The sequence below is a fragment of the Sparus aurata genome, chromosome 13, assembly GCF_900880675.1.
Source record: "Sparus aurata chromosome 13, fSpaAur1.1, whole genome shotgun sequence".
NCBI classification, from domain to species: domain Eukaryota; kingdom Metazoa; phylum Chordata; class Actinopteri; order Spariformes; family Sparidae; genus Sparus; species Sparus aurata.
The window spans coordinates 24,694,833-24,721,952 of record NC_044199.1 but is presented as its reverse complement, the minus strand read 5'-3'; the positions used below and the strand labels follow the sequence as shown (position 1 = coordinate 24,721,952).

The 27,120-nt window shown below is 38.7% G+C and overlaps 1 protein-coding gene across 1 annotated transcript in view; it reads left to right on the top strand.

The window, feature by feature from the left end:
• ppm1e (protein phosphatase, Mg2+/Mn2+ dependent, 1E) overlaps window positions 1-27,120 on the top strand; it is a 56,867-nt gene that overhangs the window by 14,627 nt on the left and 15,120 nt on the right. The window contains exon 3 of the mRNA XM_030437564.1: window positions 24,659-24,780. Within this exon, the coding sequence (XP_030293424.1) occupies window positions 24,659-24,780 (122 nt within the window). The remainder of the gene's footprint in view (window positions 1-24,658; window positions 24,781-27,120) is intronic.

Sequence of the window (27,120 nt, the reverse complement as noted above, 5' to 3'; positions counted from 1 at the left end):
CCCAGCTGTCTGGGAGATGTCTCGTGCAGATGTTTTAAAACTTCCCTCTAACTTGCATAACCTCTTCTCAAAAAGTTCCGCCACTTTTACAACTTCTTCCTCTTGTCCTGTGTTTGCATCTTCCTGGACGAGCGGAACGCAGAGTACAAACATAAGGCTCTGTCTGTTTCAATAGAACCAAGTATATAGTTCAAATATGGCCTGAAAGTAAAGGTTATAATTTACAAAACTCTCCGACAATATTTAGTTGGTTAACGGTAGACATTGGGGCTTTGCCGTTATGATCTTTGCCAGAAAACTGAGACTTGGGGAAAAAATAGAAAGAAAAAGTCACAAACTCCAGCAAATGTTACTGTTATCACTTACAGTGGACAGTTCTGTTTTAACTTATAGAAATGAGAACATTTTCCTTTTTGGTTGAAAAACGCTTTATTATAATTTCACCAAATTTTATTTTGCAAATATTATGTTCTGACAGATACAAAACTTGCTATAAACTTGGAAAATATATATACTTTTAAAACATTCAATATTGTAGATAGGCAAACATACACGGTAGGATAACCATCCATTTATTTTTGGTAGGTATGCCTTGAAACCGGTATATTGTGCAACGCTAGCTCCATGAAATCAAATTTTGCGTTCCTAAATCCTTATTATTACTATAAAACCGTCATGTTTCCAACACATCTGAGCAGCTTGGTGACAAAATAACAACCTCTGCCTTCACAAGCTGATTTGATTTAGTAGCTCTTGCTAGCTTGATTCTACATTTCTTGGCTGGAATGTGTCTGGTATTTATCAGAATTTGCTGCTTTTCCTCTAATTAAAAAGGAAGTAATCATGGAGTAGGTCATTTAAATCACATGCTAGGATAAATACTGCTTAGTTTGTGGACGTCAGAGAGAAGAAGTACATCAGTCAGTTTCAGATTAGTGCTTTGTGATTGAATAAACCCCACACTGACACAGACTACGTTCATGTGTTGGAGGGGGTGACTGCTGACCATGATTACCCCAAACATTTCTGTTTTCACTGTCGGTGTAAATGTGTTGAGTATCACTTGGTTTGAAACTTAAGAGGGTGCAACTGGCTTTCACTTTGAAGTCATTTCAGATTTTCGTAACAGCTCTTAAAGGCCCAGAGGACAATGAGAAGTAATTGTTATTTATTGGCTGGCAAACCTATTGTGTGCAGAAGGTCTTGTGGATTTTTATTGTTTTTTAAGGCTGAATTTCTTTTTGTCAGGAGCTTTTAGCACTCATAAATTAGCACAACAATGGTTTATATTCTATTAGATGTTACCAAGGGAAAGATCCGGGGTACTTTTTAAAAGATACTTCACATTATTATTGTTTTTCATCAATGCACTTTACCTTCAATGACAAGAAATACAATATTACCCATGGCCTCCGCCTGGTTACACTGTTATTAAAGAATTTGTTGTGTGCCGCCCTTGTTTTCCTTCACACTTCTATTTTAGGACAACACTGATTTCCTAATAGCTTGTTTTGTGTACAATGATGGAAAAGGCATAACAACACTTGCATTATGCAAAATCTGACTTTCTGAAGGAGTAAATGGTGGTCTGGGACAGTTCAGCCAGGACAGGGCTTGTGACCTAACCCTAACCCTAACCCTGTGATAGCATGTAAGCTAACAATCTAGCAATGAGCTGCACAGCTTCTCTAGCGTTACTATTGTTAAGACTAGATGGAAGAATTTCTGCGGTGGTTGGTATTCCCGGTGTTACAAGTTGGTTGGGTTTACACCGATTACATTACTTGCTTCATCGCCCCTTTCCTCATCCTGTTTTTAAAATGAATCAATATTTAGTCAGAAGATGAACACTACAATTACAAATTCTTGCAGAGATCTGCCAATTGTAGCAGCGGGGCCAGCAGCAGAGTCACAGGAGTCACATTTCCCTTATAATGTGAGGATTAATGACATTGAACTGACAAGACAATGGTAGAGGATTTGTTGTCCAAGCTCCTCTATGTCTTCATCAAGACAAATTACTCGTTGGTATAAAATCCTTCTTGGTAATAAATCTGTTTCTGATTTTGATTCTGATGTGTAAAAAGTGCCCCCTTTCGCAGTGCTTTGGATTTAAACCCAATGCAAATAGGTAACTTGATAATGAGGGAAAAGGAGTTGGTTATATCATTGAGAAGTTGGAGCTGTGCATCTTATTGTCTGCAGTTCTTCATAAAACGACTCCCTATTGTTCATTACTCAAATGGACTGAGTAAAATTTTAAGTTTATGTAATAGCAGGTGTCCCGGTGGTCTAGAGGTATGACATGATTGGACATTTAATTGTAATGACCCTTGTTAAGTATAAATTTGATTGGCTTTAGGTGAACCATGCCATTTAATTGGAGTTCAGTATCAGCCCCCAATAAACTGATCTCATAATCTTTTATTGTATTGAATTAAAATTATATATACTATACTATACTAATCTGATGAACAGCCTTGTCCATCCAGAATACAAAAAAACCCCTCTTGGTACTCTGACGTCACTGACTGTTTGTACTGACTGCTGATGAATTCATGATGACTTGAAGAGGAGTAAGAGGGGGAGTTAAGTGACCCATGACACACACACACACACACACACACACACACACACACACACACACACACACACACACACACACACACACTGAGAGCTGATAGATAGTAATTGAAGGGAGAGCCTTTCTAGACCTCATTAAACAGAAATGTCTCCCGCAGCTGTAAAGAACTAGGGGGTAGATCCGGCTTCCTCTGGCACACATGACACACACACACACACGCACACACACACACAATTAGAAAAGTAGGTGGTGTTAGCGGAGCTGCTGGTGACGGATTTATTAAAGGATAAACCACAGACTGTTGTTGTACTGATGGAGCTGCTGTGAGCACATACAGTACAGTATGACATCATGACAGACGTAGCACAAAAACAACACCTGTTTCATGAGGTAGTTTATAAATGATGATCACACAATAATTAATATTGGTGTGTTGCTAATGAAAAACACATTGTGGCTGCTGATTTAAAACTTTATATTAAATGGAAGATAAAGCTGCATTTGCATTCAAATGTATTTAACATTAATTTTATGGTCATACAATTAAGCTATTGTTTTATAAATGTTTTGATCAACAATTAATCTATTTTTCTTAATTCTGTAATTCTATAGATCAAATTATTGATGATTGATCAAGAAAATCCACAAAGTTGAAGCTCTACAGTGTTTTTATGTTAGGGTAAATGCTTTTAAGGAAAGGTAACGTTAAGGTGTCTAATTTTTTACAATTCCAAGTGTCAGCATATTGCACATTGCTAATTAGCGTTGCAGTCTTGGAACAGATCGACTATCGCCTGACAAAGATAAAGCCTTTGGTGGCACCAGCCAACGTTTCAGGGGTTGCAGTTCTAGCCTGTGGATATTCGGATAGCAGATAAAGGATATCTGGACAAAGATTTCCCCCATCTCAGCAAAGAAAATCTGTTCTCTTTAGCAAGGTTAGTAACTAGCTAGGCAGGTTTGTCTGGAATTGTCTCATCCAGCTTTTAGCTAGTTAGCTACAAAAACAACTTTATTAGCTCTGAATTGGGACCTCTGGGGAATTCAGGGTTGAGCAGCTTAATGTTTTATCGGTAAAGCTAACATTAGGGTCGCCGAACACTGAAAGCTGATTACTTAGGCAAGGCCATCTTTAGCTGTAGCACTGTCTTTGCTGGCATAAATAACCAAGATAGCCTTATTGTCACGCTTTTTTTTTAGGAATTGTACATCGTCCCTTAATGAGTTTACAGTGGTTATAAAAAAAGTTGTTGAGTTTTGAAAGGAAATTAAGTAGTGTCTTTTTCGGTGGATAACTATTGAACTGGTTGGAAACAGCAGGTAGGCAAACACATTGTACTGTTATAGCATTACTACAAGTGGTGCCCAGGTGTCAAGTGTGGCTTCACCATGACACAGATGTTTGACTGCATAAGCAGGTGATTTTTGTGATTTTTAGCGGGCACCCATTCAGGTAAATCTCTGCAACTTCACCCTGTCGCACTGTATCTTACTAAGATGATCAACCACATTATTAGCCGTGTCCTCCAGTTCAAGGTCGGGCTCGTTTTGTTTGGAACAAGCAAACCCCTCTAGGGCTTTATTAATGAGGACTTCCCTCAGGCCATCGAGCAGAAGTAGGATGCTGCACAGGAGAGAGGAACTACTGCCAATACAGGAGTGTGTAGCAGCATTTATATCCACCTGCCCACACACTCTTATCACTCCTACACTCCAGGGGCTGTGTTCACAAGGAGCTGGTGCATTTCAGAAGGAGTGACCATTTCATCTGTAGTACCACAGAGTAATCTGTCCACAATACAGAAAATTAAGGAGAATTGAATACATTTAGAGCACTTAAATAGCATGAAATCTGGTGACAAACAAGAACATTCTGTATGAAGCTGATGCTGATTAACGATGAAATACATAATCATGGATGGAAAATTAGTAAAATAGGGATGATAGGGATTTATGCCTTTATGATTTTAACATTGTATGTGCACCACGTAGTGATTTTAATCCTCCACTTGTCCTTCTGCCCCATAATCACAACCAGAAATACCTACTGTTTTATTTAGCACACTTGTTGGTATTTGTTCTGCAATAATTAAGGTTACGTCAAGGCAGGCAGGCTGTGTAGTAAAAGAATAAACATACAGTAGTGGGCTGGGGACTGAGCCATCTGTGTAATTTGGAGCCAGCTAATGTGCCTTTATAGCTACAGAGGAACAAGTTTCTACACTTACATCTCCTTGGAATATTACTCTTGTCCAATGCCGGACTTTGGCACCACTTTGTCATTATTTATGATTCTGTTGTGACAACATACAGTCTTATGTGGGAGAACACAAGTACGGTTGTTCACAATTCATCTTGTCAGTTGGGACAGTTGCGAATAGGAAGACTGCTGAAGGTGTGTAGTATGACTTTCAGGGAGATCCTAAAGAGAAGAGAAAATGACTCAATGGAGAAAAATGTAATCCTCAATGAACCTAAATTATACTTCTCACACTGTTAACAGTCTGGCCAGGTTTTGTCTCTTTAAAATGAAGCTGCAACTATTAGTCGATTGATTAACGATTCCATTGGAAAATTAATTGCCAAATAATTTGATAATTGATTGTTTCAGTTATTTTTCAAACACAAATGTTAAACATTTGTTTCCATGTTCTTTAAATTTAAATATTTGCAGCTTTTTATAGTAGTAACTAAAGAGTCTTTGATTGAAGATTTAATTCATCAGTGTGGATGCTCACATCGTTACTGTTATAGTTGTTGTACTTGGTGTGGACGACCCTTAAATTTTGTAATTTAATAAAACTAACTCATGTTTAAAAATCGTTCAATACTTGATTTTGCCTAGTCCCAGTATTTATGAAGTACTTCTGGGAGATTTTAAAATATCAAGATATATATATATATATATATACAGCCTCACAATATTATTTTAAGGCCATATTGCCCAGCCCTATTATCTTGTAAGGGTTAGGAAAGTGTCCTCAGATTCAACTGTGTGTGGATGTTGGTTCTAGTTGAGCTCTATGTAACCATTCTTGCTCAATTGAAAAATGTCAACAATTGGTCATATCCACAGGGCTGGGAATCTGAGCGAGGGATAGTGTGAACGTTGAAATGTTAAAGGTGCTAAAGTATTTCTTTTGGGGCATTTTTTTTGCCTTCCCAGTAGAAGCATGACCAAAGGAGTGACGTGCAATGAAAGGTCTCATACATTGTGGTAAATAGTGGGGCGCCCCAACCTTTTCATTTATTGAAAGAGGTCCATTAGTCCCCAGCCAGCAGAATGAAGCTGTATTCATGGAGCAAGCTCTTAAGCATATCCAACAATATGTTCTCCTTTCTGCTTTAATTAGAAGATCAAAAGGTCACCGCTAGACCAGACACAGCAGATGCTTCAATGGCAATGCACTGCACCGCCATAGAGGAATGTATCATGTGTATAACCATGCTGTGGAGGAATTCACTGATAGTAGTGATTTAGAATAAAACTGCAGTCCAGAGCTCAAAGTGGATTTATCTGCAGCAGGGAAAACATTAGACACTTCTGTCACTTCACAGCAGACAAATCAGACCATCCACTGAAGTCCCACATGTACTGTCTCAGAATTAAGTGACCTCCTTTTTGCGCTGAACTAGTTTCAGAGACGATGAACACAGTTCTCATCACACTCAGTCTATATGAAACAACATCAGACACGTCTGCCTCTCTTCTGTTGGCTGCCTCTTCCAGTGAGAAAGCATCACCGTCTGCGAACTTTAAATGAAAGTCAACATACGGTCCAACAGGAAACATGGACTTTTTTGAAAGTCCTAGTTTTCCACGATACCATCTGTCTGTCCACTGCCTTTTCACTGTTTAATCAGAGCATTATAAAGCCAGAAGATTTGGTCCCCCTAGAGATACACATCCTCTGAGACTTCTGGGAAGTAACTGTAAGCCTTTCTAGAGCACCTCTGAAAATCGAAGCTGTTTAAGCCTCCGGTTGTTCCTGTTTAAAGGGGTTTTTCTCAGACTTTCAGGCATTCTGTATTAAAGAGAAAATTGGCCTTGTAATGCATATAAAAGCAATTCAGTGCTGGACTCATTGTGTGACTGATCAGTGCTCATCTTCAACATGTTTTCTGTGTTTTAACTTGATCCATCCATGCTTGTTTTGGCAGCTTTTTCTCAGTCCAGTCATCCATGCCACTTCCTCTCCTCTTTTGCCTCCTAGCTCCGGTCTGGGCTATCCCAGCCTTTGAAATTAGTTTCAGCAGTAATCCTTTAATCAGAGTGTCTCAGTGGGATTACCACCGAGTGCAAGCCTCAGTTACTGCCCTCCACCACCACCACTGGCAATTGTTGAGCCTGCAGTATTTGATTTACACAACAGTCACCAATGTGTACATGCATGAAACAGTCATGGTGAACAGTATGTAATAATGTGACCTCGCCCCACAGCAATGAACACTTTGTCTTGTGCCATGAAACCATTGGAATAATAGAACTAGTATTCTCTTCATGTCAGAAGATTGTGTTGATTTTATTTATGAAGTAATAGTAGTAGTCAGGCTAACAATATAATATTAGCTTGACGATTTAAGATCATGAAGGCGTACACAATGTCCTCTTACATCTGTGCTACATGAACAAACCAACAGACTGATGTTGCCAACTAGATTGCCATGATTGGATGAATTACTTCATGTGGCTCTTGTACGAGTATACTAAATATTCTAAATTCTGTAAAGTCTAAGCATATGTGACTACTGACAGACGACTCATCATGACACCTTGGGTATGTTGGGTATGTTGATGATGATTAGTTACCTTAAAGTTTGTTATTTTGGAACATAGTAAGCTGTAATTAAATTGTAGAAAAGCACCATTTGAAGTGTATGTACTTTACTGTTAAGTGCTAAGGTGGAACAACTTCAGGTATACTTTTTAAACTCTAATTATATTGCTGTGTACTAATATACATGTTTGATTAGTTTATTTCAAGTCTACCTTATTTGTGTTATAAGTATAGTATAAATATATTGTTATTGTAGTAATAGAAAACTCAGACAATGAGAATAACCCAAAAGATATAAAAATAAGTAAACTGCAACAGCATTTTTGTGTTGAATAATTTTTGTTTTTATTTGACCCCGAATTATGCAGAATATGCTTAATAATTCACCCCTCTGGCATCAACTTGAGTAAATCTATGTTTTTTCCTTCGGGAGTATGTTGACGCCACTGTTTTTACCATGGACATTATTCCGACACTGATCGACAGAATAATCATTGCGGAAAATGTTATAAAATGCATGACCCTTTCCTTTAAAACCTCCTGTGAGAAATGGGAAATTTCTTTCTCTACTCCAGATCCCTGTCCATCTCTCACTCACTGAGGATGAGGCCCAACAGTACAGAAGTATATGTTTATATCTAGCAATATGGTGGCTGGGAAGCTTTTGCCTAAAAAGAACCATAGTGTATATTACTACACAATATCGTGTTTTAAGGGTGTGAATGGAAGAATGGGCCATCACCACAGCTGAAGATGGCATATTGAAAGTTACCTTTGGTGTCTGTTTACATAAAGGGCATCACCAACAACTGATGACATGATCTGAGGGTCTGTAAGGGTTGTTTCTTGATTTCAAAGACTAACTCTGTTCTGAGGGGCAAGGGGGCACTTGAAAACGGGGGCAGGGGTAGAAAATTGGAAATTGGATTGAGTCTTTGTTGTTTGGCTCCTCTCAAAGTACAGTGAATGAGCAATCTCAAGCGGACGGAGAGCAAAGACATTGTCCGGATATACTACCAGCAATGACGCAGAGCAGGGACGAGTTATTTATTCATAACGCTGATTGTGAGTCACCTTATATTGTCTGTGGTGGGAAAAATGTATGTGATTTTTATGTCCTGTGCCAAGGGAGGTGTTTTTGGTGGAGACTATTTTAAGCGGAGATTTGATGCAGTCATATTTTTAGTTATGACAGCAGAATGGTATATGTAGATCTGTGACGAAGTACATCCAAGGAAAAAAACAACAGGAATTTCTCAGCCTGTTCATCCTCTCTGCCACCGCCATGTTGGAAAAACATTCCACCATCTTCTCTGTAATTGCCTCATTTATCATTTATTACACCTTGATATAAATGACAGCACCTAGCATTCAAGGTTTCCTTCAAGGCTTTCAAAAGGTATATCTTTATTGCAAAAAGAAATGGCACTTCAAGTCTTGACGTGCTGTCTCGATCCTATTGTCATTATCTGTTTTAACTGTATTAAATTGCTTTGAGGATGAAATGCCGGTGATTGTGAAGCACAGTCCTGTCACGGCTCAGAAAACAGCTGTTGTGAAACGTCTCCTAAATAAAAGCGACCTCCTCGACCCCCTAATACTTTAAAAAAACTTGACTTAAATTTAAATCCCTACTTTGTAATTCAAATGATAGAAAAGTGTAAGCAGCTCATTTCTAGTGCAATCTTTTCAGGATTTTAGAGAAGCATTTCAGAGATGTTTCACTCTGGCTTTCATGCTCAGCACAGCACTGAACTAGCTTCAGGGCAAAAATATCAAGAAACTGAATATTAGAAGCCTCGGATTGGTGTTGAATTTGATTTAGGTTAGTCTTTTACTCATTTTAGTAATTTGATTACTGTTGGTTTTAGTCGAGTCTCACTTACCATCTCATTTCTCAGTCCATAATGAATCAATCCTCATGTATTTGTTGGCTGCCCAAAATTCCGACTTGAATACATGTACTATCAAACACAGACTATTAAATGTAAAATAATGCTCACCAGAGGATGAACCCTTTTTATTTTGGGTACACACCTACACTCAGGTCAAAAAATCATCTTTGCACCAACTAATTTCTGTATGTAATGGAACTTTGATGAGCACACTTGTATTACAGATTGTACTGAAGTGATTAATTGATTAGTCGACTGACTTTCATATCTTTCAGTCTCTTGAGCTTCACCACCAACTGACTGATTTACAACTGCTGTGTGTAATGGAAATGGATGGAGAACTGTTTAAGTGCCATTGGAACTTGAACACACATCATAGCATCACACCAGAGAAAGAGTGAAAATTACATTGTGCACTCCGGTGTCATGTTTCTGTTATTGCTGATCGGAGCTGGAGCCGATGTGTCATTTGACCTGGGACTGAATGCTGGTTGTACTCTTTCCCACAGATGTGACTGGGTATTAATGGATGTTTTGTCCAGTGTTAAAAGGGGTATAACTGAAAATAAATATAATCACGAGTTGTACCACTTCTTCAAATAGTAAAACATTTCCATTTAATGACCCAATGGGTTCTCATTGCACCGCAGACACGACAGATTTAACTCATCAGTCGTCAGTATGTTGATAATTTTGTCACCTAAAAGAAAAAAATTGATAATATGTGAGGTTTGTATTTGCACAACAAACCCCAGGAGACGGCAATACTTAACTACACAGCCTTTGTTTTGATAAAATGGTGGGCTGATATGATCATTCACAGCAGTTAAGCTCCAACATCATTTATGACATTAAAGGGGCGCTATGTTGTTTTAGAGAAGAATTTTGATATTTACAATATCAATTAGGTAATAATATAAAATCAGAGATATTTATCCTTTCCATAACCAAATAAACGAGATGGTCACAGAGGAAAATGACGTCCAATACATTGTTTGAAGCTAGAAAGGTGGCATCACATTTCCCTTCTGATTAAAATGTCTTCCCTAAAAGTACATAGTGCACCTTTAATATTCTTCCTTATACAGCCTCACGTTAATATACAAAAACAGCCCCAAATCTATTTAATTCCATTTGGATAAACAGAAAGTTTATTTAAGTTGAGATAAATGAATTACTCTGTGTGACCCAAAGGATCAACTTGCTCCTCTCTCCCATATTCAGCGGCTTTCAGATTCAGGTTTTTTCAAGGTCATACGGTGGTGTAGGATTGTGGAGTATAATGTGAGCTGAACTGCTTTGCATTCAGTTCATCTGCCACAAACATATGACTCATCATTTGAGTTATGGGCACCTTGCGTGAACAATGAAGCCCAGCGCTGTGGTGCAGCAGCAGGCTGGAAAAGCTTCAGCGGGAGTGTCTATCTGTGATGCTGTAGGAGGGAAAGGAGGACACTGCACACTTTTGAAGGTCATTGCACTTCCAAAAATGGGGCCTCTCCAGAGCTGACATTAATTAAGGCGCCTGTTTTAGAGACATCAGTGTGAGCCACTGCTGGAAAGACTGGTGATTCTCGATTCTTTACAGTCCGGTGTGACAGAGTTACAAACCAGGAACCAACACTGTAAACTAGAGAGACGTAAAACCCCAGAAACATGCTTAACTACTTCAGATTGAGTTACAGAAGGTAGCAGAACAGAGAGCTCTCTCACAGATTTCCTGTTAAAAGTCTCTCTCGCTACAAGACAACCCTGCTGACATTTATTTTGTCGGACTTGACAAAGTTTGTCCCGAGCCAGAGAACACATTAGAAAATGTTTTAACAGGCAGCACTTGATGTTAAATCCCTTTGAGGTGTAAGATGTGTTAAATTCAACTTATTGAAGCAGGACAATGGCTTGTACTATGAAAAACAGGGCTCTAGTTTTAAGTCCTGTCTGTGTGGAGTTTGCATGTTCTCTCCATATTTGCATGGTTTCCTTCTGGGTGCTCTGCCTTCCTCCCACAGGTGTGGTGAACAGGAGACTCTGAAATGGGATGGACTGGAGTCTTTACTTCCCTACATTCTCCCAGTGCAAACAAGCCTACACTCCTCAGTTACAGGAGAGAATGACATATACATGAACAAAAAATAAAGGAGAAAATGTAAAGGGGCAGTATGCAGTGTTGGAGAAGAAATTAAACATTTTCATAATTGAATAAACAAGCTGTTCAAACTTAACATAGCATTTATTTGCCTTGAATGTTTATCATTAGTCTCACAAAGAAATTAAATGTACAGTATTAATCAGGTGATAATACAAACTCAGAAATATTTATCTTTTCCATAACTAAAAAAAACAAGCTGTTCTCAGAAGAAAACAGCTTGAAGCTAGAAAGCTGACAGGGTCCGCCACATATAAACAAAGTTAAACAGTATGAAACTGTGTTGTCCTTGTCTATTAAGTATATTCAGTCATGAAAAGAAAGAGTTTGTTTATTTAGCTTGTTTAGGCTTAAACAAATCTGTCAATAAAGATCTTTCTATTCTGATTACAATGTATTCCCCAAAACTACATAGTGCACATTTAAGTGTGTAGTAGAAATAATAACAGAATAAATAAGAGACTATACAAGAACAGTTAGACAGAAAATAGCAGGACACGCACACACATGAATGAGTGCATTCTGGCATAAATGTGCATCATCAATATTTATCAACATGTATGTTTGAGCATGTATGCAAGGCAAGCTGTTATTAAAGTTGCCTGGATCTAAATCAAACTGTACATTTCAGTCAGCGGGTGTCAATATGGAAACATTAGATTAGCATTAAGTGTGAAGAAAAAGTGCTGGACGGGTTTCTTAGAGTTGAGTATTCACAGACAAACAGGTGTTAATTTGATTGAATTTTGTATGAAGGGATAGTTTTTTTATAGGAGTTGGTACGCTTACGTCTTCCCGCCTTACAGACGACGCTATTGTTTGTGTGAAATTGGCTGAATTAAAAGGAGCCTCTAGAGACAGTTCAGGTCAGGACATGATGTGGCTCCCCTATAGGCTCTCACCAATCCACCAATGATCCAGCTGGTAGATTACATAACACTGCCTTAAGGCTTTGTGCAGAGCAGCACTGGGCCTGCTCAAAAACCTCACAGGGAATTACATGCAAGTTCCTCTATCTGCGGAGCCCGAGCGGAAGCCGGAGGCTTATCTGGAAACTGACTTCACTTAGCGACACACAACCATTTCAAAGACACATGCAGAGCTTTACGCCTCATTCTCCCTGCCGCGTGTCACCTCTTCACTTACTGTTATGTCTTGTTTGAGTAGCACATTCGCTGCCTACACAACAGTCCCAGCTGTGCGAAAGGTTGTTACGGGAGTTTCACGGCTGTGGAGGTTTTTTCTAATTTTATGACAGATTAGACACGCCTCCATGCAGCCAACATTGTGCACTTCATCGTAAGTGGAACATGGCATCGCAAATGCACAGAGCGGCACTCTCCGGTGACGTCCACAGTCACAGGCGCTCCATCATTTCCACACTGTTTGATGTGTGTTACATCAGCAGAGGAAACATCCAGAGGTGTACTTAAGTTATGAAGTAGAACCGCTGAGAGGGCGAAACACTGCACACACTTTTTGTTGACAGCTGCTGTTGTCTTCAGCTGTCGGCTTACCGCACTCTGCAGACTTTTACTGTTTACTGTAGATGGGCTCTTCGTACGATATGGCTAGTGTGACAACGCATATGTGCTGTTTGTTTCACGGTCATGCAATAAACGTCATGGCTTATTTCATGCTCGAAAACCAGTGTTGCAGTGTTTATATAACAACGATCATTTGATAGCATCTCTACTGAATCGGACAGTAGAGGTGTTGTAGCCTACTTAAAGTCTCATGATAGTTTATGTTTTTTCTTACTGATGACCAGAGTTTACACCCCTTTTTTGATGCCAAATTAGACTGTTGATGTTACAGAATTCAGGCCATATAGAACAACTACTGGACATATGTTTTAAATAGCCAGCAACAAAACATAAAATGCACAAATTCAATGATTTGCCCTACCTGCCCTATCAAAAATACAGCAAAACATTTAGTCTATTTGATGCACCTTCTAAAGATATAGTTTGGGTCTTTTGATGTGGGGTTGTATGAGGTTATCCCCGGTCACTGTATTACCTGCAGTAGATGACCGGCAAGAAATAGGTGTTGCTGTTTGCTGTTTTTTTTATATTGCCGTCAAACAGCCTTTTGCTCTGCCACTACCTTCCACTTGAGTTAAATGCCAGAAATGTTCCAAACATAGTGTTCACTTGAATTTAAATATATTTTTTAGATGGGACTTATTCTAGGTGGTTGAAATACAACTTGCAGTCAGTACTGTTTACAGCAGCACAACGCTGTGCTTCTTGCAGGTAATACACTGACTAGGGATAAGCACCTCATACAACCCTACATCAAATATCCCTTTAATGCTAGCATAGTGTGCGTCCTGCACCTATGGTGTGGGGATGCCTGTGACATTGACAACCGGAGCAGCACCGCGACTTGCGCTGAAACGTTTTTAATATTGCAACTTTTAAGCAAATCCAAAAACTTCCAGCTAGCACAACATACATCATCTTAGAGGACAGCACGCAATGTGTCATCTCAGTATGGACAGCAGAGGCAAAACCAAACTTTGCATAATTGAAGTTTATGTTTAAGTTGGAACAATATTAGGTTATTTAATATGCTGTAAATTGTGTTTTTATTTGGCATTTTTACCACTGGACATTTTGGCTGTTGATATTTTTCAGCCGCAGGTGATACTGGCCAAAAGCTCAATATAAACCCTGCTGATGACTTATAAAGCAAAAAGAACACAACTAGCAATGCTAAAAAGTATCATTTGCGTGACCCATGTCCGATTCCTCCATAAAGCTCCATTTTCAACCCTATTTTCAACCCCTCAATGCTAGAATGGTCGTTGGCAGTGTGTCTTTCTGTAAAACATCAATATGATGAATTTAAAAAAAATGTATTTTGCAACTGAACGTTTCTTTAGCCCATTTCTTTAGTTATGTTACGCTTATGATCTGACTAGGATAAGGTGCAAAAAAAATGACTTGGTAAGTGCTAGGAAAACATCATGTTTTGTCTTGAAAAACCTGCTTAGGTCGCCACAAACATGGCTGGAGATTTCCTGTCTTCTTGCCAGAAATATCAGGTATTTGTCGCCATAAACGTGGCTGCAGTCACTTGCTTGGCAGCCTTCTCACCTGAAACTACACTAACATCCCCTCCTCCTCATGATATGAAAATCTGGTCATAAACATGTTATGTGAACATGATATGACATTAGTATTGTAGAAATGTCTAGTCTAATCTCAGTCTAACTCGGGCGAGTCACACAATTTTTTTTACCTGTCGTAAAAAGTTGTTGACCTGCAATTAAAAATGACAAAATAGAATTAGTTGTATTCCACACTTAAATGCCCCCCATCTTTTCTAATAGGATTTATTCAAATCTATTTAAAATAACCTTAGAGCTAGAGTCTCCTTACTGAAAACCCCTTACCAAGAGTGCTGTCACATCATAATACTGATTTATTTCTGTTTCAAGAATGTCGCCCTGCTAATCGTGACGCAGATCAGCAAACACATTTTATTACCTTTGTGTTGCCCTTGGATTGCTCAAAAAAAAAAGCATGTGCATAGCGGTCTGTAGTATTTTTGAGGTGTAAACAGTGTCAGTGCACAAGTTTATGTATGTATATATTGCAGTTGATCATACCTCGAGTATGCAGCTTTAAATCCTCGCTACTAGAGCCCAAAATGTTCCTTAATCCCCTGCTGAAAATAGTTCTCATCACTGCAGCATTACCTAAGCCCAGGTGTTTTAGGAAATTATGTAGCATCTCCTAAAAATGAACTCAGATGTATACCTTCAGGATGAACCAGTGGGCTTGTTATAGTTGTTTTTCATTGGATTTATTTAGAAAAATATAGAATAACACCAGATTTATCCTTCAAACAGTAGAAATACTGTAAAATGACTTTTTAACCTTTAGATATATGTAAATATAGCTGAAGTCTAAAAACAGCATGGTTATTTTGAGTGAAATGGGTTTATAGGAGGAAAGATGTGGACGAAAGTATAAGTATTGTGTCTTTCAAACATTACTGTGGGGCAGCAGCTGAAAATTTTCCAATTTAAATACATTTCAATCCACAGTTATTTTATTTTAAAAGCATGAAAGATCCTGAATGGAAATGTAAGAACTTAAAGTTTTACCCCAATTTGTTTTATTTCCAGCAGTTTAGATGCAGCATCAGTGGATCCCTGCCACTCACCGTGAGATGCCAGAAAGCAGAGCAACAAACTAACATATTGATGGTTTTGAGGTTTTTACGGGATTTGTTGAAAATAAGAAAATTATAGAATAATACCAGATTTAACGTTTAAACTGTGACCAAAAAATACTGTAAAATGTAGATGTTTGTGCAGTCTAGAAAACTAAATAGTGTGGCTGTTTTGAGTGAAATGTAGGTGTATTTGAAAATGAAATGTGGATGAAAAGATAACATATCTTAGGAACAGCTGCTGAAATTATCCAATTTCAACTATTTTTATCCACAGGAATTTTATTTTAATTCACAAAAAGCCTGAATCGAAAGGAAAGGACTAAAGGTTTATTCCATAAAGATGTGATAAAGACACATTTTGGATTTCCAGCCGTTTAGACGCAGCATCAGTGAATCCCGACCACTCACGATGAGATGCCAGAAAGCCATGCAACATCAAATGTGCCACATGGAGTGTGTGGACAGAGGAGACAAATTTATTCATCAAAGTCACTTGAAAGCCATCTTGAGGGAGAAGCCACAGTACAATTGCTATGATTTAAGGGTTACTGGCGCTCTTTGTGTTATGTAATCATGTTATGCCCTCTTGAGAGTACTGTGTTCACATAACAGTAGTTGCTAGAAACACACTGAATTCAAATGTTTCCTTTGACCACCAATAAATGCAAGGATGGAAATAACCAGAGGATTTTCTCTCTACTCTGCTCAGAGGAAAGGCTCTGCTGTGTTAATATGAGGAATGCCTGGTAGAAGGGATCGCTGCCCAAAAACACAACATATCAATAGTGCTGTGTGAGTTCCAGTGGATCTACACTCTCACCTCCACTTGGCACAGAAAAGCTTCAATATTTAGAATAATGAAGTGGGAGCTCGATCTGTGGGTTTGGCAACAGGACGACTGACACCATTGGCTGTCAGTCACTTGCTTCTGTGTTGCTGTGGAAACAACCTTGTTGCTCCTCTCCGGGGCTAATTCTGTAGAGAAGAAGGAGCTTGTAGAAAGGAACGGTATAAAGAAAAAAAAACAACAACAACAAAAAAAAAAAACATGGCTGCATGCATGAGTCATCTGCTAACACATACACTCAGAGCTCTCCAGTTTTCTCACTGCGAGCAGCCTGTCAGAGCTCCCTGCATGATTGTAGCTAAACACAGCCGCCGCAGAGACCACACCAGAGAACAAAAGCAACACCAGACTGTGATAAAGACCATGAGAGAAGACAGTAATCACCTCTGACTCAAGCATATCGCTATATTCAACTCCGAATTTTATCGACCGTCAAAGCTGAAGCCAGGGAAAATGTAAAACTGTGTGGGTGTGGGGGCTGTGTTGTGAGAATAAAAGGAAAATATCACAAGTGGTCGATTGCTCAAGGAAATAAATCATCAGCTATTGACTAAGACCAGTTTTTAAGCAAATAAGCCAATTATCCTCTGGTGTCAGTTTCTCCAGTGTGAGGATGTTCTGTTGTAAACTCAACATCTTTTGGGCCATTTTTCATTAACAATGAATCCGTCAGTCAAGAAAATTACTGGCAGATTAATGGATAATGACAATAATCATTAGTTGCAGTTGAGGCAGTTACAAGTACTGAGCGGTTATTCTTAGCAGGTTGGTTCTCTGCCCCTTATCTTCCTTCTCTCTGATCTCACTCAATGAAAGTAAAGGTGTGAAGGGAAATTAATACATTTAAATACTGATTTGATATATACAGTATATACAAATCCAATTTGAATGGTCCATGGCTCACACCTCTACCTCTAAGAGCAGCAAAAGACTCTTTCAGTATCTTGTTTGTTTCGTACTGATGAGTGGGCAGTCTGGCATTTTAACTAGAGAATAAAACAACAAATTCTCATTTTTTTCCCCAATTTTATTTTGGTCGAAAATCTAGTAAGGAAGCATCTGGTCTCCCTTGAAGAGTTACTTACTGATAAAACTTTTCCGTTATATGTGCTAAATGTTAAGTATTGAACACAACATAAAGATAAAGAAGAGAACGGCATGTTTAACACGTAATACTTGCAGCTGGCGTTAGTGTAGAAACATGATCATATAAATATTATAGGAATATTATGGGAACACAGCAGGCAGCAGTATGCCTCTATGATCCTCTCTCTCTTCTGTGACTACACTGTTGCTATAATATTCAGCATTTGTTCATTTGTAACCCGAACCCGTTAGTAAAAACTGTCTGTAGTCATGTCTCTTCTGAATTATGTTGTTACAAAGGTGGCTTGGTCTGGTGTGTATTTTAAGCAGTATAGACTCTACTGAATGATCATTGAAATATCACAGGAATATTACAGGAAGACTACAGGCAGCAGTGTATCTCTATGATCCTCTCTTTATTCTGTGACTATGCATTGCTACTTTGATCATGAAGGTTACTCACTAGTGGTGTCACGATAAACTGGTATTTACTATAACCATGATATTTATAAATGAAGTATTGATATTGTGTTCATAATACTCACATGATTATATCCTATGAAATAAATCATAAAAAATGTTAAAATAAATTGCAATAAGAGCATTGTGAAGTCTTGAATATTTTAAAGGACTGAGTATTTGTAAGTAGTATACTGTATATAGGATATTATAGATCCAAGACAGAACTTGCAGTAGGGCAGGACTGAGAGTAAAAATGCTCAATTACAAATCTGTCTACCGCTGACAGTGCCATAGAACTAAAGATTGAGGCAGACTAGACAAACATATTCCACTGTAACAACCACTCTGCCTGTGCAATCTCTCTGCTACTAGGGGATGGAGAGGGGGGTTGACAGGTGAACAAGTGGGAAGCATTTACGTCATTTTGCGTTTCGCGTACAAGGGGGGTGGCATCCCCTTTAAATAGCCTTGTGCTTACAGTATATAAAACCAGTAATTTACAAACTGTTAAAGCATACAGGGATGGACACAACAACAGGAACAGCCTTACAAGCCATCCCTGTCCAAAGCAGTAGCCTCAAGGTGAATTTTACCTTAACAGAGTGATTTCTGCTCTGTTTCTGTAGAGATTGTCAGACAATAGTCTCCTCTTCTTGTTCAGCTGTACTGGATTTTTCAAGCTGTGTTTTATGGGCGTGCATGTGTCTTCACCATATGTGTTCTTTGTGTTCAAATGCCCACATTGAAAAACGGCTCACATTTCTAGATGGCCAGCAGAAAAGCCTCAGGACACATTGTTAAAACAGGACGACGAATGTATGTTTTGATGACCAGATGAACCAGTGCTGGTCTTTTATCCAGTCGGTCATGTTGTTGCAGTGTGATGGTGTGAACTGAGATTAAGCTTCCCTTTAATCCTCCTCCGCTCCACATGACCTCACTGTGATGCACGAGCCACAGAGAACTGTCATTGGTGCACCGAGTGTTCTCCTGTGTGACCTGCAGCCAATCAGAGCTCCTCAGCTCAGCATCCACCCCCACAGGGCAGCCAGTGGTGGAATGAGTGAGGAGGAGGGGAGCGAGAGAAAGAGGAAAATGTTTCTATGAATGGAAACATGGAGGAGAGGACGCTTGTGATGAGCAAACCCAAATACTGAGAGTTAGACCCTCCCCACCCCTCATCTCTTGGTCTCTATCTCCTTTCAATCTATCTTTATATCCTCTCTGATTGCACTCTCAATTATATACATCTCTGCTCTTCTTTTATCACGCTTTGTGTACCAAAACCAATGAACCTTAAATGTGCATCTAAATATATGTATAGTGTGTCTAAAAACAAAAACTACCTCTTATATACAAGTACCTTAAATGTATTGCTCTGTACAAATTCAAGTTTTTGTACACAGAGACTACTGCAGAGGTCACAGCATAAATTTTGGAAACTTCAACTACCTAAAATAGGATTGAGGAATAAAACTTACTAGTGTTGTCATGATACTGGAAATTCTACCTTCAAGGCAATACCTTAAAATATATAAATATTGGATACCCTTTTACTACCACAGGGAAAAGTTGACACAGCAGGGAACAGCAGGAAAAACTGCAATATCAACATCAAATATTACATTTTTCTTTTTTTCTTCTAGCCTTCAAAAATAATTTGTGTTTGTGTCAACTCGCCGTCAGAAAGAGCAGCTGGTACAGGTGTATCAACACTGCTGAAAATGAGTATCGAAATCATTTCAAATATTCAGAATCGATATGTATTGATATATTATTTTACTTAACTAGGCGTGGGATGATAGGAAGATCTTGTGTCAGGATTATTCTGATGCCTGACATTATCCTGATTATGATCCAAAATATTCTTAAAATTTAAAAATAAAAATGGAAAAGATTCCACTAAGACACACTAAAATCACTTAACTTACAGTGTGTTTTTTAAAAAACAAGTATTCTGTTGCGTCACTAACGTCCCAACAAGGAATCCTAAGTAAGTAATCGTTTATCATAAAGCCGTCCTGCAAAAATAAGGGACTAATAAATAGTGGTAGCCTTATTACCCTGACATTTTTAGAATTTAGAATCCATAGTATTTACGCACTTGTGTTCGTAGGGGATATTATGTGCAAGCTGTGCCTTTAGCCATCATGACAGGCTTAGTTCAAAATAAATCAGGAAACCAATATATATATTGTCGTACATCAACAAGCTCTAAAACCTTTTAAAGTCATTCATGGGAGAATATTCATTAAATCCATCTCAATAGATCCTGATAATAAAGATTCAACATGATCAACTTATTGTGGGTGTTTGTTTGAGTGATCCATAATAAAATAAAATAAAAAAAATTGTACTATCCCTATACTCAACTTATCTAGTAGAATGATTGCTGGTTTGAAGTTGTCTGAAGCCCTGTCGGTAGAGAGAAACACTTACAGTACCAGCAGGGGAACAGTGTGGTCTCCACAGTTATCCCAGTTGTTCCACCATCCACTGGTGAAAACAATGCCTCTTCCTGTTTTCGTTGCTCAATGGCACACATGCTTCCTTTGTGCCCTCATTTGTGCTTAATATTTCTAAGAAAAATTGAACCCAGTGGCAGGCAGAACAGCATAATGAAAGCAAGGTTATAAAGGAAACCTCATTTTTCTACAACACCACACTGTGCAATCAGTATGTACTCCAGAATGAAAAGTTAAAGTGAAACATATTTGTCCATTACTAAACTGGGTTAATTTCTAACCTTAATTTATCCACCCTTCTAAGAAGGAGCACAACATATGTCACCATTCCAGCTGCCACATTTACATTTTCAAGGAGAGGTTTCCCCAGGAGCTTTCAGTGGTTATAGCCTTAAGGGGGCATGCTTTCCTCTGTTCCTGGTGTTTCTAGCCCTTGACCCAGTTTGAGAACAAAATCAAGGACCTGATGAGTAATACATTTCTAAAGGAGGAGAGGAATTACAAGACTGGATACACATACCTCTGCTCCAGATGACCTTTTTCTGATGCTATTTCTGACACACACAAGAATAACCACATTGTATTGCTACAAGCTATTTGGATCCTCCCTGTTTTCCTAACTTTAAAGTCACTTTGCAGCAGATATCCAACAGGCTTCACCACACAGCACAGAATGATGATTGTCAAACCTGATGAAGGGCTGTGGCTGTAGCACCTGCAGTGAGACTCATCTCTGCAACACTGCAGGTGTGTAAGGTGAAGTGGTTGTCGAGGCCTCCAGTTGTACTACACATCTCTATGCATGTGGACTACAAGGCTGCAGACGTGACAGGATGCCAGTTCTTGGGAACTGAACCGGCACTCAGGCGCCGCCAACCGAGACCGTGTCAGTCTGTCAGATGACCATCACCTTGCACGTCGTAGTGGCCCATCGAGAGTTTCTGGATCACTTCCCTGGACCTGTCCTGTGTTTTCTGACAAGTCTGCCTGCTTTGCATATTGAGATCTGATCATGATGTAGCAGAATCAAGATGACAAGAATGATAATTAACACCAGGTGTTAATCTGATTACACCTGTGGTTAAATGTCATTATTCATCAACCCATGTTTTTATTTGGTCCGATGCCATTTTCTTCTTTTAATGTGAACAAATCTGGAACAAAATTACAGATACTGTTGACGAGACCTAATTGCTAAAATGTGAATACATGTTTTAGATTTTCTCTCATATTTGTGACAGACATCACTGTTCAGTGCTATTCAGAATTAGAATTTGAATCATCCAAGAAAACAACCCCTCGTAGCTGTCTTAGTTAGCCAGAGTAGAGCTGAATTCATTAAAGCTGTTGAAGCTGGTTACTGTCGGCTTCGGGCTTCATTGATTAAACCCATGGCATATTACGGAAGAGCCACAGAGGCCCTTTCCCACTTAATTCACAGCATTTAATTGTAGATACTGTCCCTGTGTTGTACTCAGCCAGCCGCAGTTAATTTGTTTGAGTAAATTAAATACAGTGCAACATCAGACTAACTGTCGTTGAGTATACTGTAGATTTGTTGAGGATTCACCTGCCACACAGCTGCTACATTTCAACCTAACATGAACCTGCTTAGGAAAAAACCTTGGTATGGACTCAACAACGGCAACATCAAAGCTGTGGAATTCTAAAAACAAAATCAAACAAACAAATAAAATACAATCAAAAAATAAAGCTGACTATCCAATGGCAAAACATCTTAAAGGAACACTTATTCTCAAAAATGAAAATCCAGTCATTATTAAACAACTGACAAAACACATAGAAATGGCTCCATACAGCTTGTCTAGTGTAATCCAATTCTCTGGAAGCCCAGAGTCAAAGATTGATTTGAAAAGACATTATTTACAACTGTGTTTTAGCAGAAAATCTTCACCGTAGCTGCTGAGCTAAAAGTGTTAGCACCTACTCTGTCTGATGTGGGGGCACGAGCTCAACCACATGTCGACACATGTAAATAACTTCTAACTAACTATCTCGGGGCTTCCAGAGACCTGGATTACATTGGAAGCCAATATGAAAATATTTTAAAACAAGTCCCCATTGTTCAGTTGTTAAGGAAATGTTTTGTGGACTACAAAACCCTCATGCTGATGACTTTCCATCAGCATGAGGGTAAGTAGATAATAAGTGAATTTGAATTTTTGGGTGAAGTTACCCTTTAAGGAAGCTGCAATTCTTGATGACTATAAGAATTGGGAACTTGAAAGGGGTTGAACCATCGGTCTGAGGTGGGGACCTTGGGTTCACACTCCTCCTCCAAACAGACAGGCTTTTTGGACTTGATGCAACATTATATCCAGGCATTAATGAGGAAACCCATTTTTTTCACATTTATCTTAGTAGAATAATAAAAGGTATTGTTATTTTTAGTCATTATAAAGCTGTTGCTTTATGGTTGGGAAGCATCGGTCTGTCAGTCATTCAAGGCTAAATATCACACCGACTAGAAAATATTGTACAGACGTTATTTGTTTGTGTGTTTTTGTCGATTTTTATTTTATTCAGTAAAATTACTCCCACCTGTGCTAATCAACCAATCAAGACATGCCTGCAAATTCACACATAAAAATGTCACACTCGGGTGTTTTCTGTCCTGATTTGAAAACTTGAGTATGGCCTGCTAAGGCTCAGGTTGTTGATTGATTCATGTGTCCAGGGTAGGCATGAAGAAATCATTTTATAGTGAATAACACTCTATCACAACAAGCTTTGGCCCCCGCCCCTTCATCAAGAAGCTAACATTAGTTCAGCTCAGGTTGAATTTCACCTTAATTTGAGTGTGAGGGAGAGCATCCAGAAGTTGGGTTGGCATGGTTACCTGCATCTGGAGGTGACCTAGTTATCTTGGTGACTCATGTTCAGCAAGCCCTCAGTCCTTCAAACGACCCCTTCTTCTTCTTCTTCTTCTTCTTCTTCTTCTTCTTCTCTTTCTTCCTCCTCCTCCTCCTCCTCCTTCTCCCAACACTCTCGTTAACCTCGAGAAGAGACACACCTCATCTTCCTCCAACACACACAGCTCTGGCCAGCTGTAGTGATGTACCGCTGCACTCAAACAGAGCTGTTATATCATGGTATCATTTTACTGGCACCAGCTCGCTCCAGCTGACTAAATTAAAACCTTGAAAATGTGATATTCAGTGATTAGAGAGCTTATTTTCAATGTGTCATCTTTCAGTGTTTCTTTACTGACTGAAATGTTTTCAGTTGGTTGCCATGAAATTTGGTTTAGACAGAAAATGAAGTCCAATAACTTTGAGGGTCCTCTGACATTTAAATTTAGGGCCAACAGTTGGTCAGATTTCGACTTATTCACTGAAATGTCTCAGAATGTTTTGCAGGAGGTAATGGCTTCCACACAATCAAATTGCATGCACCAAAGAAGCTTAAACTGTAGTCTAGGCATCCAAAATAACTGATGGGCCAAAACCAGATTTTCCATACAGACATGATATATTTTACGTTACCCTGCATTCTGGGTCAGGCATGCTTCGGCATGCTTAAACGGTATTGGAGCGTAATTGGAGCGGGATTGAGCTAAAGATAAGGCGACACCTCATTTTTTTTTGGTTTTTTTTTTAAACACGCTCTGCACTCCATCCAAAATCCTCCCACTTGCATTCCCTGTTGGCTCCAGTCACAAGCTCTGATCATCACATATTGATTCATCTTATCTGAAAAGGTTTTAACTGTGATTTTTCTTTGGAGTATCAATAAATCAGTACCAGCTCTGGAAATCTAATGTTGCATTAATTTCTCCTTGTCATACTGTAAATAGTATTGAATTCCAATATTTTTCATGGTTTTATTTCGAAGGGTAGAAAATTCCGTTATTGTGGAACACTAATTACTTTTTAGCAGATGTGTGGGCTGATAACAATATAAGTGATGAGCTAGAATCAGCTGATGATATCCATCATGTCAGTGTCTCAGTCTGTTCAGTATTGGAAAGAAAAAGCTACATCTGTTAAGTCTCTAAGAATAACAAAACCATCAGGAGGCTGTTTGCTCCATCCAGCATGTCTCTCTTGTGGACCTATTGTATACCCAAACATACATATATTAAACTTAATTTTTACTGTCAGTCAAACTGGCTAAGATGACTGAAGAGCATTATTGAGATCCTGACCAATTCATAACTGTGTCTCTCCTCCTGTCTCCACAGTAACTGTCCGTGCTCCCTGGCTGCAGCCCTGGCCAGAGCCACAGCAGACAGCCTCCTGCAGACTGACCTCACCATCCACCACCTCAATAAGACTGTAGAAGATGGAGCTGACCCATTACCACGTGAGTCCCTGGGGAGCCCACGAGACTGCTCTCTGTCTCTCTCTCTAGCTCTCTGTCTGTCTCTCTCTCTCTCTCTCTCTCTCAGACAAATTAGGTCTCTCTCTCACGTCATCCCACACACATACACTGGCGTGTAACCACCAGGGCTTTGTCCCAATTCTCCCTCGCAAAGCTGCATTAAGTGGTATTTGACCACTAGAGGGCAGAAAGTGGACTCCAAAGCATACAGCAGCCTCGAGCCAACATGGGTTAACTGATTCAGTTTGAGCACATAGGCTTAACACTTAGATAATATTGAATTTGCAGCTTTTATTGGAACAAATAGAGAATGCAAATTTAATGGAGTAAAACTTTAATGTCCCTGTGTGGACATTAGTCAAACACAAACACGTTATCATACGCAAACACAGCACAAGAATCGAGTCACCTACACTGATCCAACGTAGATAATGAAGGTTATAGTTTGTTTAAAATGCCAATAGTAGATGTAGCAAAGGCCAGTCTGTGTCTGTTGGTGCTGTCAAACCTCCACCCAGATGGAAGCATCTGAAACTCAACATGCACGTTGAGGGTCCAAAACAGCAGCAGTGATGCCAACTGCAGCTCTCTCCTCAGCCTGTAGATGAATCCGGTGATCAATTTAAGTGTTGGCTTGAATATGTCATTCAGAGCTGCATTTACTCGTTACACAGCAGTTACATAAGTAAAAAGAAATGTCATTTAGATTATTATGAATATTTTTCAAGATTATTTAATTAATGCCTTGCAACAAAATGGCAATTACAAGTCACTCAAAGAGTTTCAAAATCCACTAATAATAATGATAATCAATTACAATTATAATAATAGTTATAATATTCTTGATGCACTTCCGCTGAACATCTTCTCTGAAGACCCAGGGAATCTATGTAAAGTGTATGTGAAAGGCTTGTGAAAGTTAAAGTTTTGTCATGACTGTTGGAGCAGCTGAGAACTACGCAGTTTCCTCCCGATGTCCTGGACATCACTGTATAAAGTAACAGTACATAGAAAGTAATGGTAAAAGTAGAACATTGTTCACTTTTTAGGACAGCTTGCACTTAAACAATGGGATATTGTAAGGAGATGGAAACACAATAATTGCTACATCTACTCTTGATAATGTCCAGGATTTGTGTGTAGGGTATAGGTATCCTACAAGAAAATATATGCAGAATTATTGTTAAATATATTGCAAATGGATATGAATTGAATACAGCAGTCAATGGCTGTTAAAGCTTCACTAATCAACATTTGTGTATTAAAGGGACATTTTGTAGTTTTGGAGAAAAAATTAAAAATCAAAATGTATATTTATAATATAAATGAGGGAATAATGCAAACTCAAAAATATGTATCTGAATAAACTGAATATAACTGAATAAGCAAGCCGTTTTCAGAGGAAAATAAGGTCCAGAACACTGTTTAAAGCTCGAAAGGTGTCAGGGTCCACCGCATATAAACATAGTAAAACAGTATAAATGTATGTTGCCCTTTAAGGTCAGTTTATTTATTCAGTTTATTCAGTCATGAAAACAGAATTATAATTATATGAACAAGTTTATCTATTTAGTTTGTTAAGGCATAAAAAAAACCTCACCTCTAACAATTTATCAAATTCTGTGTATTCTGAAAGAGGTCACTCATAGTGATGAGCTCTAATTTATTATGAGTAAATCCCACTTACATATTCCTGTTGATGGAAATACACACAAATGTGTATTAATCCACTGCTAAAAATAGTCCCCATCAAATGCACCATTTACTCCTGTTTATGCAAGATTTGCTAAAAAGAACAGTGACTAGCTGTTTTAGGAAAATTGCCTCTTTTTTTTTTCAAATGAAACTATGTTTTTTTTATGACTTGTTTTGAAAAGTGTATGAACCAATGGCCCTTGTTCCAATAACATGGAACCAGTTCACGCAAGTAATTTTGAACCATTTGAAGCTTTTTGGCCAAAAATACATACAAAAATGCAGGTTTTCCTTGATGTACATTATACATGCCGCTGTGCATTCTGCAGCGCCCTCTGTTGATGACACACCCTTGATGACAATAATTATGCTCAAAACTGGTGAAAATACCAACTGGTTTGCTGGATAGCAAAGTTCCAATAACTGGTTCAAGAACCAGGGTTAATTTGGTAGAAGTATTGAGAAACAGACTATCACATTGTTGGTTTTAGTCTTTTCATGAGATTCCCTCACACTAACAGAGATATAGAAGATCAAATCAAACGCAGAGGATAAATCTCCCCACAGATGCTGAATTTTTGGAGAGCCATCTTTGTCGCACAGTCCTTCTCTTTATTCACCAAACAG